Here is a 16,991-nt window from a genome sequence, read left to right as displayed (position 1 = left end):
GCTGGCACACCCAGCAACAAGGTCTCTGGGGAGGCCTTTATACAGCTTAGGCCCAAAGTAAGAGAACCCTCTCCAGTCACTCTCGGGAAGTGAAGCTGCTTGTCCTGTCGGGTATTGCGCTGAGACACCCGATCGCAGGAGACCAGTCTTTCCATCAGGTAAGCTGGTTCCTTTTCGACCATACCCTATGAACTAGAATGCAGGTTTGCACCCTGCATATGGCTGCTGAGGGCAAAAGACCGGCAGTTTTATCAAACTCAGATATATGATCGCGTTTCCGCAAACCATATAAATCTTACTGCCGTGTTTTGAAGCTTTTGAATCCTTTCCATGCCCTCATTTGTGATGCTGCTGCCATGTGCAGGAAAGCAATAGTAGAGCACTGACAAGACAACTGATTAAATCAGCTGAATCTTATCTGTCTCAGGTAAGATGGTTCGGCATATGTACAGACCCCGCAATCCACCCAAAACCAGCTGGTAAACATGGGTGATATGCTCAAAGAAAGTAAGGCCTCTGTCCAGTATTACACCCAAAGTCTTGGCAGTGTGGCTCACCTTTAACTCCACGTAATCAAGTTTTACCTGCACCTATCCATCAATGATCGATTGAACATTGTTGGGTAGAGCAATATGAAAGAACAGTGCATTTTTCTCGATTTAACTTGAGACCATGAGATAAGAGATATGTAAGGCATTGAACTAGATGTTGAGAATGCCATGTAGGCCATTTATTCATCTCAAAACAAATTGTGACTTCAATTTACAGCTTAATAATCACTTTGTATCTTATTGGCAACTTCATAGCATTGTCTGCAAACTAATAGGACCGAATCACACAATAATGCTGATGTCTGAAAGTAAAATTCAAACAAATGATTGAGACATATTTTTAGTTAAACTGAATTGCATTGATTCTATAGTTAATAAAGCACAGAATGCATTATCGTTGCTTATAAAGTTTCTACTGTAAAAAGTTGAAAGACTGCATTGCTGTCTGTATTCTATCCATCCATTTATTTTCACCATAGGGTAAAGGTTGGCATCGGTGGATCAACATTTGGCATCCTACGAAATGCTTTTTATCTACTATTTGGTATATCTTACTCCACCTACAGTACCTGATAGTCAACAGATATGTTCTCAGATACAATGAGCTGCAACAGCTGAGAGAAAGCTTGTTCTGAGCCTGATGCCCAAGCTACGCCCAGACATCGCTCCAACTCCTGCTTCACAAACCCATCCAGCTCCGTCTTCTCTTGGCCGACCTGCTGTGTATGGACATTAATATAATTTATTAGTAATGTGTCGATCAATACCAAAATTTAAATCGATTCTTGATACCAATACCGATACATGGTGTCTACTAAACCTGGTTTGAAAAATTCAAGTAGTTTTCCGGGAGAATTCAAGACAAATTCCTGAATTTTAAGAGCTACTATCAAAACCCGCTCAACTAATCGTAACCCGCCAATAATAATTTATTATTATTATTTGAAACAAAACTTCTCCAAAGAATATTTTATACAACATATTAAAAAAGTATAACTGGTAGATAAGGCAACACCAGTTATCATAATGCGGTTATTATTATGCGGTTATTGTGAGCTCGCCAACGCCTTCATTTTGGACCAATTTTTTATTGCAACATATATCTATTGCAATGGAGCCTGACACAGCGCTGTGATTGGTAGCATTTTTCCATGCAGTTTATATGAGAGTTTGGACTAATATCTACTGAGTTCCCATGTACTACCTGTTGCAAAAATATGTTGCGTCCATTATCAACCGTCCTAAAAACATTGACCTTGCTAACGTTTATGTACATTCAAATTCAGGAATAAAAATCATATTTATGTTGATTATTATTCATTATTTTTATTTTAGTCTTGAAAATTGGGAGGACTGCTTCCTAGAGTTCTAATGGACCAGCCGTCAATGAATATTTGTACAGTAAACTTACTTCGACGTTGTTTTGTCCCAAGATTGGTGTGGCAGTGAGAGAGACGCCTTGTTGAGCCACACCTGCCATTGAGGCCGTCCACGCTTCCATATCTGTCTTCTTCTCTCTCACTTTCTCTAACAACTTCTTCATCACAGCCATGTCTTTGGTCATGTACCCAGTCCTGTACAGATTGTTATTACGACTACTATAGAGCAAAACAGTGCTCTGGATCAGAATGTTGTTAGAAATGAAATAAAAGAATGTAAAACAATGAAAGTTAACCTAAGAGTAAGTCAACTTGGAATAACATCATGTTACCTAAGAGGTAAGGAATATAATAGACTTTTTTACCATGTTATTTACATTTTAAAAAGAAGTTCAGATTATATCCTACAGTCTTGTGGACATCATCATCTACCACAATTGATGCAAAATATTGAACATCTCCTGCTGTCACGGAAACATCATCATCTCCCACGGCTGTGAAGACATCATCATTGTCCCCCGTAGCAATGGAAATGTTATCATCGTCATCCACAAACGAGGCAAAAGCATGACATTTTTAACTTGCAATCTTTGCAGATGAAATGGGTATCAATATTAGTATAGACTCATGACAATCTCTCGATATCAAAGCTGACATGTTTCATTGCAATGTAACATCATTGGAGCTTGCAACACGTTGAAAACATACAAATTTACGCACAAAACAGTACATACACACAAAACATTTAAAGACGAAATAACACAATAGTGCTATCATGACATGGCGGTGTTTGTAGGTGGACTGGACACAGGTTATGTTGGAACGAAGGAACGGAAAGAAGGACGGACGAAGTTACACAACCTGTGTCCAGTCTACCTACAACCACCATCATGTCATGATAGGGATATCGTGTTTTTTTGTGTTTAAATGTCTCGTGTGTATGTACTGTTTTGTGTGTAAATTTTGATGTTTTTGACGAGGTGTAAGCTCCGATGATGTTGCATTGCAACGAAACATGTCAGCTTTAAATAATTGAATTTAAGAAACAATGTTGGACTACTGACTGACCTCAAAGCCTAAAAAGTCATATATACGTAGTCCAGGGGCTATCAGAATGAATATTATAATATTATTTATGTAAGATCATAGACAAAAAGAATGAAATATAGACTGTCAGCCGTGCTGCGGTTGCCATGGTTACCATAGGTTCCGGCGCACACCGCTGTAGTTTACGTAGCGTGTACGTACGCCGTAACTACCGTGGTGCTCCAAGCGGTGTGCGCCGGAACCTATGGTAACCGCAGCACAGCTGACGGTCTATATTTCATTCTTTATGTCTACGGTAAGATACAAACCAATTCATAATATCTAAAATAATAAAATGTAAAGTGAGGTTCTGTAGCAATTACATCGATTAAGAAAACTTACATAGTGATTAAACTTACTTTTTCAAAATGTCTTCAAGGAAAAATTCTTGAACTTCATAGAGCCTTCCGGGAACTAAACATTAAGATTATGATAAATAACATATCACATTGAGGGTTAAATAAATGCAGTACAGGTCAAATCATTGAAATAAGTCAAATTGTATCTTTTATTATTTTACTACTGACACAGCAAATTGTATCTTGTATGCCAGTAATGTTGAAAAATATCAGGCTACTCGTCAATTTTGTTGTATGAGCTATGTGGTACAAACTACTTTCTAATGCATTAAAACTTTGGTTACAAACCACTGTGTTTGGAATAAGAAAACTTCATGTATTGGTAAAACTCTAATTGTATACGTTAAATTTAGTATCCTACTAGTAAAAAAAATACACAGAAAAATGCAAATTGTGGTGCACAGAAGGAGCTTCCCCGAAGATTGTGACCATTACACGCTAAGAACGACATCACAATCGGGCGTACTCTGGGCAACGCTGACATTTCAGTGACAAATCCTTCTACAACTGGAAGACTTTACAGTCTTTTTCAAGGCCATAACGATATCGATTAATACCAAGGGAATATCGAGAGACAAAGAAATATTACTATCGGATATGTGCAAGATGTATGAATGTGACTTCCTTCATATGCAAGAAATACACCGGGGTATTTTAAAACCTAGACCCAACATAGAGGGAATGAGACTGATTCTAGAGAGACCTCATCATGATCAATATGGTAGCGCTGTCACCTCAGCTTCGCTGACTGAGAGAAACAATACTGAGATACTAACGGTCAGGACACCACAGTACAGTGTCACCTCTTTGAATAAGCCTCCCGAATCTCAGTACGGTATGTATTTACAGAGCCCGATAAATTATGTTTCAATTTACTAAAACAATCAAACAGAACCAAACAATCAAAAATCATACCCAAAAATTATATAAACAAAATTTTATTGACACTAACGCTCCATGTCAACAACATGACTAGATATGAAAAACAAGCGTCAGATTTTACTATGGATGAGAAGACTACTTGTGTAGGTTAGTCTATACCACATGATTCTCTTGCTTCCTTACGTTAAGAAGCGGGTTAAAGCAACTAGTTATTACTACTCTAAGACCCAACCTACCTGTAATGATTGGACAAGCGTTTCCGGAGATGACAGGGCAGTTGGTGAAGTACTTGGTGAACATGTTGACGTCCAGTGTTGCAGACATGAGAATCAGCTTGAGACCTCGGTACTTGGCCAGCGCGTCCCTCAGCACGATCAGCATGTAGTCGCTGACTCTGTCCCTCTCATGGATCTCGTCTATGATAACGTGTGTGACGGTGGCCAGCAGAGAATCTCCTATCAGTAGTGTCCTCAGTAGCATTGTGTACGTAGTGTACATGAGGGCGGTGTGGGGGGACAGCCTAACAACACAAAGAAATCATGCCAAAACTGTTTAAATGCAGAGAATCAAAGAATATAGAGAAATTAAGGATAATTTTAACGCCCAGGTGTCCTTACATACCAGCCACCTTGGGGCAGCAGTCATGTAATCTACTGGCTTCTCATTGGTTCTCTTGAGTTGAGGTGAAGTGTTTATGGTGAGATTAAATTGGGCTGGCTAGGACCCAATAAGGACCATAAGGACTGTAGCGAATTTTCCTAGGGGAAAAAATAAATAGGATTTTGGTTTGGTAAAAAAGAAAGTAATAATAGCTTAATTTAAAAGTAAGCCTGGCCTTAACACACTCTAACAAGTATAATTAATTGACCAATTTAATTGTTAAATTAGTGGTTTATTTTCACTATGAAATGTTTCACTATTCAACAAATGAACGAAAACCCTATTTAGCTTTGTGTTGTATATAGGACACGATGGATTATCAGCTAACTCACACTCACATAAAGTTTTGAAGAATAAAAGTGTTTTGTCAAGATTGACATGGTTGTCATTGGAAGACCATGAAACTACAATGAGCCTATGTGACTGAGGAAGCCTATCTAGTATTTTTTCTATCAGTTTTAGAAGAAAACTAATTTTATCATAGTACTTTTTAAGAAAAATAATACCTTTTAAAGATTATGTCTCTTGAAATATGCTGTTATAGTTCAGATGGAATTCCCAATTAACCCACATAAATCAATGACAAACATTTTAAGAAGCGAAATGCTTATAAAGAATAGAAAGACTGGAATTTAGCCGCCGAAATAAGCTTCACACTGCCGCCACTACTATCGCTCGTGCGGCGGCCACGCTACTCTATCTCTCTCTCTTTCTAAGCAGATTCCCTCTCACTCAGTCAGCTGACTTGGCTGCGCACTCGTGTTAGTTTACCTAGCGGCCGCCGCAGGAAATATTGAAAATTCAAATATTTTCAGACTGAATTTTTTACAAAGGCATTGCGCTTCTTAAAGGGTTTGTATTCATTGTATAAAAAGAGAGAAGGGTTTCTCTGAAGCAAATGATACAGGACTAAATATCAGTGTAATGTTTAGGTAGGGATCTTTTATTTGTGTATCTACTAGCCCCTGGACTTTTCATAAGTAAGCTAGGAGAGCTAAACTTTTTAAATATCTTAGTATTAAAATATATTTTTTTAAGAATAAACTTCAGCTAGCTTACCTAAACCAGAAAATTGGAGTCTAGAGGCTAATAGAACACAATAAAAAAACATAACACACATATTTTGTCCTGATGTAGGACTACTTCAGAGTAGGTTGAAGAGATGTTGATATTTTTACAAAATCAATATAGTAAACATTAGTCTGTTATACAACAAAATCCATCAATTAAAGCCTTCAGACAATAACTTAACACAGAGTAATACAGGAAGTTTATCCAGCCATTCACTACTCAGTATGGCTATGGTTACCTGCAGTCTGTGTGGACCTGGTAGCCCACCACACTGCCCACAGGTTCTCCCCTCTCCGCAGCGACCCGCTCACTAATGGCTACTGCGGAAATGCGACGAGGCATGCTGCATATCACTCTGCAGCCTCGACCTGTCTTCTCAGCATGTTCTAGGATGTATTGAGGCACCTGCATACCAAATGTCACGTCAAGATAGCCTATCATTGGAATATCCTCACATTCATCAAGTTAGGCTACTAATGTTGCCATGGTTACTGTTATCACAATGACAGGCTACTTAGCGTATTATGTTGTTATCAGTCTCGAGGTAATGAAATCTGTTCTGACAGTGCACAGCAGACAGATGTGTAAGGAGCAAACGATTGTTAAGGGCAAGCATTAAGTCACCTTGTGTAACGGTTGTAAATTTTGACCGGCTCTAAGTTGATATTTACAACCGTTAACAAGCAAAAGGTGTTAGCAGCGCGGACAATAAGCGGGTTCGGGGACAAAGGTCAATCCCGATAACAGCCACTAACCTACGACGCCGGCCGCTGGAGACCGCTGAACACGGAAGTAGTTCCTGAAATCACCGTTGGAGCTCGCTACTTCTGAGGCGAATAAAACCGGAACCGCTAGCCGTTCCAGTCAGTCGGTTCAGTTCAGGAAAGCAGTTGAAGACCAACCAACAGTCAATATGACCTGGTAGAATTAGCCAATTGAAATTCCAGTTCATTTTCTCTGGTGTTGGCGTATTTTAAATTCTCCAGTCAAGTAAGTGTTGTCAGACTGTTTGTGAAGGAAGACTTGCAGATTTCAGCTATTGAGATATTTTATTTAGTGAGACTGGCATTAACGTTTGATATTAAGAGTTGATAGTGAAAATCAGGAATTGAGACGATCAAAGTCAAATAGTGAAGAAGCCCAACTGAAATCCCAGTTTAGTATCTCTGGTGTTGGCCCGTCTTTACTCTCAAGTCGAGTAGTGCTGTAAGTGTAATTTAGACTATTTGTGAAGTAAAGCCCTTGCAGTTATATTTCAGATATTTTGGTTTATTAATTATTTTACTTTAGAAAGACCGGCGTGTTAGCCTGGCCAGTAGGGAATATTATTTTAGTTTATTTTATTATTTTAGAAAGACCGGCGAGTTAGCCTGTCAAGTAGGATTTTATTTTATTTTTTAAATTGTTGTAGGTTAGAAAGACCGGCGAGTTAGCCTGGCAAGTAGGATTTTATTTTATTTTATTAAATTGTTGTAGGTTAGAAAGACCGGCGTGTTAGCCTGGCCAGTAGGGAATTATTTTAGTTTATTTTATTATTTTAGAAAGACCGACGAGTTAGCCTGGCAAGTAGGATTTTATTTTATTTTATTAAATTGTTGTAGGTTAGAAAGACCGGCGTGTTAGCCTGGCCAGTAGGGAATTATTTTAGTTTATTTTATTGATTTTACTTTAGAAAGACCGGCGAGTTAGCCTGGCAAGTAGGATTTTATTTTAATTGTGGTAGGTTAGAAAGACCGGCGAGTTAGCCTGGCCAGTAGGTAATTAGTTCAGTTTATTTAAACATTTTTTACTCTAGAAAGACCGGCGTGTTAGCCTGGCAGTTAGGGTGACATTTTAGCATACTGCATCGGTTAATTTGATTAAGACCGGCGAATTAGCCTGGCACGAGACACGCGAGAACACCCAGCATTGGCAATTGTTTTAAAGGTGATCATTAAAGCGATGATGAGTGTGATGACACTGTTGACCCCCTGTGGTGAGGTGTCACTCTGAGCTTTAACAGACAATAAAGACGTTTTATTCAAAATTGAGTAGTGGAAGGACCTTGGAGGTTCCCAGCTCGACTCGAGCGATTCCGAGCATTTTATTTGTAAGGCGATACGGTAGAGGAGCGTAGTACGGGAGAGGCCTCAGATTGGAAGGCCGCGACCCCGGCGCCGCCGTAGCACCTTACACTTGGAGCTCTTGATCAATATTTCTTTGTACTGCTTCAACTTAATTTTTTTCAAATGAACTGAGATATTTATAAAAACAATAATGGGCAGCTGAGCCTGACTGCATATCAATAACAATCAAAAATAGTTGAATATAATGCATTTTAACATTATTAAAATACCATGGTTATTTTAACATAGTAGGATTAAGAAATACAATTATTTAATTGTCATGATTGTCTATACAGGGTTTATATAAAATCCATCCGCCCATGTTTAATCGAAGTTCTACTATATCTACATAGGCCCATTCTACATGAGCATGAAAACCGCGGCGGAATTCCCACGTGAACTCATCACATTTTGTACGTGGAGGGATCCCCGTCGCTTGGAATCCGCGTGAAACCTGTCCGGCCATCCTACACGAGGCGGTTAAGACGCAGGATGGACTTGGTGGAGCTCGGTTGTATAGCTGGGGTTATCCAACTCCAACTATTCAAACTGCTTAGGAAATAAGAGGCAATTGTGGACACATCAAGCTTTATCGAACAGCCTCACCAGAGGGACATTCCATGCCATGTTTAGTTACCACCAGAGGTACCAGGAAAAGTGGTCCCTGTTGAGCACGTGGCCCCCCGACGCGGAATCCCGTCTCGGATTTTATGCTTGTGTAGAATTGGCCTTAATATCTTATCTATGATCTAAGCACAATATTACCTGGGTGGACTTGCCACAGCCAGTTTCCCCCACAACTATGACAACGGAGTGAGTGCTGATGCTCTGTATCAGCTGATCCTTGGTCTGCCAGATGGGAAGAGACTTGCGGCTCTGTTGCAGTTCTGAGGCTGCAGGCGTCGGTGGAACACTCGGAATACCATTGTTAAGCCGAGTCTGGTTTTTGAACGCTTCTCTCACTGAACACATCAATACTATTAAAACAGAGTGTGGTTATTGGTACCATTCAAGACAATGAAACTGATTGATAAATCTATGTGCGAGTAGCATCTTAGATATGGATTAAGATCATTGGGAAATGCACTACTATCAGAATAACAGAAAGTACAGGCTGTTTAAATACAAATATCTTATATCTTATATACTAAAAAACTTTTGCAAAACTTATGACAGCTAGCATACTACTGGATCGAATTACACGGGGTTGGTACCAAATGAAAGATATTTGCCTGTAGATGTGCAGAATCCCTTTATAAATTACAATAAGCTCAAAAATAAGCACAACAAATTTATTAGAAACTAGCTGAGTACCCGTCCTTTGTACGGGGTTGGTATACAATGCTTATTGCAGTTTTGGAGGAGTAATTGTCACAAAAAACCTGCTTGCGTAGTAAAAAAATGGTTTATTTTACCTCTTTGCGTCGAACGATCCGTGTGTAGTTAGTACAACTACAGCTGTTTCATACCACTAGGGTACATCATCAGGTTGTTGGTAGAACGTTAGATAAAACAGCATCAATTGCTTGCGTAAATATTAAATAAGTAAGATCACAGCTTACCTGAAGTGTCAGGGGGGAAAGATCGGTCACGCTCAGTTATAGGCAACAGTTCCTGACGTTCTTTAGGCCCGACTGGGAATGATGTGACGAGTGACAGAGCCGACTGCCGTGCAGACCTGGCCAATGAGATGAGAGCGTCTGCTTGTATAATGGTTGATTCTTCCCGTTTGTAAACCGTTACAGCCCTCGTCAGGCCTTTCCTTTAACAGTAAATAATCCTAAATTAAATTATTTCTCTCAAACAAAAAAATTATAGGATACTAATTTATCTATACTACTATAAAATTGAGGTGGTGTCTCTATCTGTCTGTCTGTCTGTGTTGCTGTCACGACTAAAATACTAAACCGATACAGCCAAAATTAAGCACAAAGATGGTCCACATTCCTAGGAATGCCATATTCACTTCCCTGAGTTCCTCTTGGGCTACACACCTTGGATGTGCAAAGATTTGAGGTGATGTTTTCAAAAGTAAAATATTAATAATTTTAATTTTGGTCTCCATGGAAGCATGAGAAAACTCACAATGTTTAAGTTTGCGTTGGTATTTCAATGTAAACAATCAGAACTGCAAAATTTCTTATTTCACAATTTCAGATAGCTGGTCCAAACAAATTAAATATAATATTTTACACAACTATGTGGTAGGTTTGTTTAATCTAAAAGTTTTTCATCGATTAAGGAAATAAAACAAGATTCTATAACCTGTTAGGCTATTATGTTAAAGGGGACAACCCATTCTTCGAAAATTAATTTTATTCCCATTGCGGAGCACACAGCAGGTAGTCCTTATTATTGTTGTTTTACATAATTTTAAATTTAAAACAAAATACCCCCGCTGCAGCAAGCCTGCAGACTACGGAAATTTCCATTAAATGAATTGATTTTAAATTCAATCTCTTTATATACAGTAACAAAGGTTTAACAAGTACCTAGTAGGTTTGCTGCTACATAGAGGCTAATAATGTGGGTTTTTTTAGCAAAATAACAATGACTTAGTACAAAATAAATAAATTTGACAAGTTTGATCAAAATATGTCCATAAAAAAGCAAACTACAACATTATACAATAATATCCATAAGAATAACATGGGAATTTTAAATGATCAACTTTTTGAATTATCTCTGTAAACAATAATTGTACAAAAACACTTCGATATACTAAATTATTTGTTTGTTTAGGCACTTTCAAATGTTCTAGAAAAAATGTTGTGTTTTGAGGGTCAAAAATTAGAAAAATCTAATTTCACTCCATAAAACCGCCCATAAAATCCTGTTCCCATGGTCCAATTATGCTGGTTCGCAAACTCATTCAAGTTTATTCCTACTTACACTTTCAAACCAAATTTCATAAAAAATTACACAAGTTATTGCGTTTACGGAGACATTGGCTATAAATCTAGATATATATATACATAGGTACACACCACCCCAGTAGTAGGCCTATATAATATTTTGAAGGGATGGTTTTTTTGGCCTCTGGCGACATCAAAATGGAAATAAAGAAATTTTCTAAAAAATGTACTGTAACATATATGTAAATCAATCAATTTTCTTCTTTAGGCGAATGACGTCATTTGCCTATTGGGTCTGATGATGATTGGAGTGTCCAATCGAAATCGATCACCACTTACCATCTTTTTGTATATAGGTACTGTCTTGTGAGTAACAGTATAAGCGTAAATATATTTTTTACTGTTATAAGACGTTTCTTTTATTTACTTTCCGTGAGTTTCTTTAAGAAATACAATAATGTCATACATAACTTAGATTGTAATTTAAATTTGAATATGTAAAAGATTCTAACCAACAGAAAGAAAGAAGATCGGATAATTGAAAAGGCCTAATGCTGGATTTTTTTTAATAGCCACGAAACAAAATAAACCCTAAGTTATCGCCTCAAAGGAAATTTACAGATGAAATAAAATTTAAGCCTGAAAATTTTTAATGAAAAACACATAAACGCAAAGAATTTATACCAAGACTTGTACTACTTACGAGTCTGAAGGCGAGCGAAATAGGTTGGGAGCATTTTAAGGAGTTGTTAACCTTAAGGTTCTATGAGGGGGTTTCTACTGTACGATTATCTTAGATTGGAGGGTTTAAGACTGTAACAGAACAGGTATTATTTAGGCCTATTTCGAGTTTAACTGATTTCATTATTAACATGGACCAAGTTATAGAATGTGCACGTGAATTATTTTTAAATCAGTACCTAAACACTTCAACGCAGTTCAACTTGCCAGGTTTCAAATTAATCCATGCAAGAATATAAATTTGAATTCTTACCCTCTACTCTTTGATTTCAAGCCTAGTTCTTTAGCTTTGGCATGCACATATGCTCTCTCACAGGATTCAAACGAAGATGGATACTCATGCTCTGAAAAAAAAAAACTTTAGAAGAACAAAATTTTAATTATAAGTTAGAGTATTTCAGAGTCCCAAGACCATTGTCCACGCCAACACAAATAACCTTAATTCCATCATGGAAGTTTTGTAAATGTGTAGCCTACAAATGTTTATTATAATGACGCAGCTTCCAGTACAAACTGTTCTCAAGCATAGGAGGAGGTAACTTAATCATGTACAGTAAGGTAATGGGATACAAGTGATGCCAACTAATTTTGAAGCGTACCTACGCAAGTAAAGTATTAAGTCTGAGCCTAATAAAAGCACACAGTTTTGTGTTGTTTGGTTGGAATACCGGATTGGCTCGCAAAAAAAGAGTGTGGCAAAAGTAGCTTAAGTAGCCTGTGGTAAATGCAGCGATTTTGCTAACTTAACTTACTTTCTGTGCTATAATAAGTACAAGAAAGCCCACTTTATCAGGTAACTCAAACTATATGAAAATAAGTCAATAAGTTATTTATTAGGCCAGATTAACATATACATGCATTAGCCAAGTCAAATTAATCTTAATTGATAAAGCATACCTATTGTTTATCTTACAGTCAAAACAACTAAAGTATTTACAAGCAACTACAAGTTAATTAAACTAGTGCTCACAAGTAAAGTCCCTACCAGTTTTCACGGACGCTGTATACTGCCTTATGAAATAATGAGTTTATTCCTTCAAAACAAATAAATACAAAATAATACAATCACTTGGAACTACGTTGCCACATTATCCAGTAATCGTGGCAAACGTAAATCTAACAGGATGGACTTTAACTCCCTTCTAAATTTACCCACATCCTGTTCAGCCTGTAATGGGAAAGGGAGGTTATTGAAGAGTTTCACAGCATTGTAGTGAAAGTGCCTCTGGAAAAATGCAGTTGAATGACGGGGAATGGCAAGGTTTGAAGTGTTCTGGTAAGAATATCTGTGGTTGACTGGAGTGGTCAAAGATGATTTGTTTTTTTTAGCGAATGACAACGTTTCCAGAATATAGATGGATGGAAAGGTAAGGATTGTGAATGATCTGAATATTTCTCTGCAGGAGTGAGGTTTTGGAAGAGAGAACACAATATGGATTGCTTTCCTCTGGAGTCTGAACAAAAACAGTGTTCTTTGGGTTTCACAGCCCCATACAGGAATGGCGTATGTCAGATAGGGATAGATGAGCCCGTAGTATGCAGACAGGAGAACATCAGAGTTGGCTGTTTGTCGGAGCATTCGAAGCATGAAAATACCTACCAAAACCCTTTTTACTACATGCTACATATGTGGATGAAATCTGAGATTTTCATCAAGGAGTACTCCAAGGAAATTCACATTTTGGGAGGGACAGATTAACTTATGGTTTCGTCTAACAGGACATTTAGAAGACTGTGATTTTTCTGGGATCGTCTTTAAGAAATTTGGAATTGTAGAAGTTGGGTTTTCTCAGGATTTAGGGATAAATGATTCTTTTCGCACCATTGAAGAAGACAGTTTGATTCGATAAAAGCGATTTGTTCTAAAACCTCCATACTGGGATTGGAGATAGTGAGGGGGTGTCGTCGGCAAATAAGCATATTTTCCTTCTTCACACTAGATGGTAGGTTGTTTATGAAAATGAGGAAGAGGATTGGTCCCAGGATGGAACCCTGGGGCACCCCCCTGCTAACTGAAGCTTCTGAGGAATAAATATTTTCCAAGCACCCCTTTGCATCTACTGCAGGAATCGTGACTGACTGCCTTCTCCCCTCCAGGTATGAGGAGAACCAGTGAAGAGCAGTACCCCTAATCCCAATTTCATTCATTTTACTTAAAAGTAGCCCATGGTCAACCATATCAAAGGCCTTCGTGAGGTCGAAGAATATGCCCACCGCAAACTGATTAGAATCCATGTCTTTTACAACTCTGTTTAATAGACTGAGTATGGCACTAGTGGTGGATCTGTTCCTGACAAACCCATGCTGGCCCTCAAACACTATGTCATAGGTTTCAAGGAAACTCCACAATCTTTCCAGAGCTGCCTTTTCAAACACTTCAGAGAAAGTCTAAATGAGACTTATAGGCCTGTAATTTTTGCAGCACAATTTATCCCCAAATTTCAGGATGGGCTTTACAATTGTCTGCTTAAGTTTGGACGGAAAGTGGCCTTCAACAAAGGAACTATTGAGTGTGTGACATAATGGTAATCATATCTGATATTGATTTGAGCAGTTTAGGAGAGATTTCATCAACTCTAGCTGATTTTTTGTTTTTCAGTCCACTTATTATGCTTTTTATTCCCTCACTTGTGACAGAGCTCATGAAGAACGAAGATATTATTATTTTGCTTGGATGACCAAGAGCATTATTTGTTTGTTTTTGGCAGTTGGAATTACCTACTTCAACAAAGTATTTGTTGAAACTCTCGCAGACCTTCAGGATTCAAAAGTATTTCACCCTTGCTGTTCTTGAGGCAAATGCTTTCTGGTTCTCTCTTTTGATGAGGCCTACTTGCATTTATAACTTTCCAAACTCCCTTAGTTTTATTATCTGCTTTTTCAATTGTCTCTAGTATCGACTTTGCCTTAAGCTCTCTTACTTTTCTCCTATGCTGGTATTTAAGCCTTAAGTAATATTGTTTTAGAAAGTGATCTGAAGTTGGCAAATATATTAATAAGTAAATAAATACACAGGCCACAAAAAATGTATACGTTAACACGTAAAGCTTTCATTTGATATATCACAAGGGGTACCTTGCTATTTAAAAAAAAATATGTTGCGGGCAGGGGTGGAAAGGGGGGGACTGTGAATGTAACGTTGAATTCAAAACAATTGGTCCCCCTACGTCAATAGATGATTCCCGCAAACTGCATACATTTCTATCTATTGCGGTTTTTACATAAATAAAGATGCAAGTTAAAAAAAAACACCGTGTATATGTCCGTTGGCGTTAGCACGATAACTCGAGCAAAAATGATCAGATTTTGACAAAATTTTGTAGAAGCGTGTAAACCTACATTTATTCGAACAAGTTCGCGAACCAGCATGATCGGACCATGGGAATTGGGTTTTATGGGGGGATTATACTGATGCATACTCATTCAGGCAGTCACTTATATGGTCTAGAAAATTGTCAAGATTGTCAGAAGGTCTGTAACCTGCCACCAAAAGTATTTTTTATTTTTACTGACTTCAAGAGACATTGCTGTCAGTTCGCACTCTCCTTCAACACTAAACTCGGTGGTATCAAGTGGCTGATATTTAATATTGGAGCGACACCAAATTGCAACTCCACCAAGGGTCATTCCCCTTCTACAATGATGATTGTTAACAGTAGTTTCAGGTAGGCCTAGGTAAGCTTTAAGAATGAGGAAGTTAACTATTTTTGAAATATGGCAAACATAGATAGCCTATTTAATTGCTTATATTAGGCCTACAGACTCTAAACTGGGGGTAAGCATCAATTGCCAATATTTTCTAAACATTGATGTTTTTCCATTGATGTTCGATGATAGGTTAACCTACCGATGTTTTTGTTAACTTACATCAATGTTTTCGTCAAACATATCAATGTTTTTGGCCAAGTAAAATAGGCCTAAGTTATTGAGATACCAATGTTTCCCATTACTGGAGGGTACAAAACTGATAAACAATAATATTTTAGTCCCAAAATCATCGATGATTTTGCAACGATGTTATCGGCACATCGATGGTTGACGTCGATGTTACCATCGATGGTGAATATTGATGTTTGACCTATCGATTCTAATCCCTTCCCTAGACTAACTTCAATTTCTTTTACATGTAGGCTACTAAAATAGTAGGCTAGTAGGCCTACCATTACTTATCACTATTGAACTTGTAGGTAACCAACCTTTCGCATTTGGATTGCTGACAAATCTTTTGAGTGTCAAATCAATAACATTCTTGACTTCTTCTGGAACTAAACTAAAGTTAGATTTGCTTTCATTGCTATAAAGTTTAGACATGACGTTGCTCAAAAGTAAATTAGACTGGTTTAAAGTGGGTATTGTGTGAACGACTCTATTACAACTACAGTAAATGTTTATGCACGATCAAACCTCAAAGGTTATGCACTAAGCTTTATATAGCCTAGTAGAGATAGAGACTATGTCCATAATATTACTGTTTAACAATAACCCAATCACATCTTCAGCGCTCATCGGCAATATAAAATAGAATTGAACATGAGTTGAGGTGAGGAGATTGAAGCCGTTAATTCTGATATTCTGATCTGATCTTCTGATTCGCACCGCAGACCGCACGCACACAGCAACACTAGCAACAGAGAACAGACAACAACAACAAACCAGGCTGTCTGTTTGGGGAATGGGCACACGGGAGGGACTAAGGCTAAAGGTGTAGTGACGTCATATCTCTAGTGGCTAATAAATGTCTTCTCTTGAGGCAACACGATTAAGCTGGGTTTTCCTAGGCGCGTAGTCGGCCAGCGGAGAGAGGAACGCGGAGAGCGGACTCAGCTTGTCTTAGGCAATTTAATGTTACTGTTTTCCTAGAAGCGGAGCGGAATGCCATGTTAATTTCAATTCCGCTCTCCGCTGTCCGCTCTCCGCTGGCCGACTCCGCGCCTAGGAAAACCCAGCTTAGCCGTAACGAAAAGATTTGATTTCAGTGGCGTTCGTGGCATAGTTGGTAGCGTTTCGGATTGATGTTCAGGAAGTCCTGGGTTCGAATCCCGCTGGCAGCACTAACTTTTTGTCAACAAATTTTTCATATCAGCAAGTTTGGTTGGTTAGGTTAGGTTATGACAGTTAAATTTTATAATACTAAATTTTAAAATTAAATTTATAATTAATTAAAAATTATAAGTAATCATTAATTAGATTTTTATCTTAAGTATATAGTTTTTATATTATCAGCAAGTCTGGTTGGTTAGGTTATGTTATGACAGTTTAATTTTAAAAATTAAAAATTAATTTTATAATTTTAAAACAATAT

At 37.9% G+C, this 16,991-nt stretch overlaps 2 protein-coding genes across 3 annotated transcripts in view; one reads left to right on the top strand and one right to left on the bottom strand.

Annotated features, from left to right (window-relative positions):
• LOC128988363 (3'-5' RNA helicase YTHDC2-like) overlaps positions 1-16,162 on the bottom strand; it is a 43,745-nt gene extending 27,583 nt beyond the window's left edge. Inside the window, exons 1-9 of one of the 2 annotated variants that reach the window (XM_054409586.1) lie at positions 15,886-16,162; positions 11,943-12,033; positions 9,656-9,855; positions 8,859-9,070; positions 6,227-6,393; positions 4,494-4,777; positions 3,376-3,430; positions 1,963-2,125; positions 1,121-1,270 (exon numbers count right to left, since the gene is read on the bottom strand). In XM_054409586.1, coding sequence (XP_054265561.1) covers positions 1,121-1,270; positions 1,963-2,125; positions 3,376-3,430; positions 4,494-4,777; positions 6,227-6,393; positions 8,859-9,070; positions 9,656-9,855; positions 11,943-12,033; positions 15,886-16,000 — 1,437 coding nt within the window. In that variant the 5' untranslated portion in view covers positions 16,001-16,162. The remainder of the gene's footprint in view (positions 1-1,120; positions 1,271-1,962; positions 2,126-3,375; positions 3,431-4,493; positions 4,778-6,226; positions 6,394-8,858; positions 9,071-9,655; positions 9,856-11,942; positions 12,034-15,885) is intronic. The other variant, XM_054409587.1, reaches the window with a different exon arrangement.
• Positions 1-16,991, top strand: part of LOC128988369 (SUMO-activating enzyme subunit 1) — a 162,603-nt gene that overhangs the window by 53,991 nt on the left and 91,621 nt on the right. The window lies entirely within an intron of this gene.

The sequence above is a fragment of the Macrosteles quadrilineatus genome, unplaced genomic scaffold (assembly GCF_028750875.1).
Source record: "Macrosteles quadrilineatus isolate MER2022 unplaced genomic scaffold, UCM_ALF_1.0 Scaffold_3__2_contigs__length_128488019, whole genome shotgun sequence".
In the NCBI taxonomy this organism is placed as follows: Eukaryota; Metazoa; Arthropoda; class Insecta; order Hemiptera; family Cicadellidae; genus Macrosteles; species Macrosteles quadrilineatus.
This window is presented reverse-complemented; position numbering and strand designations above follow the sequence as displayed.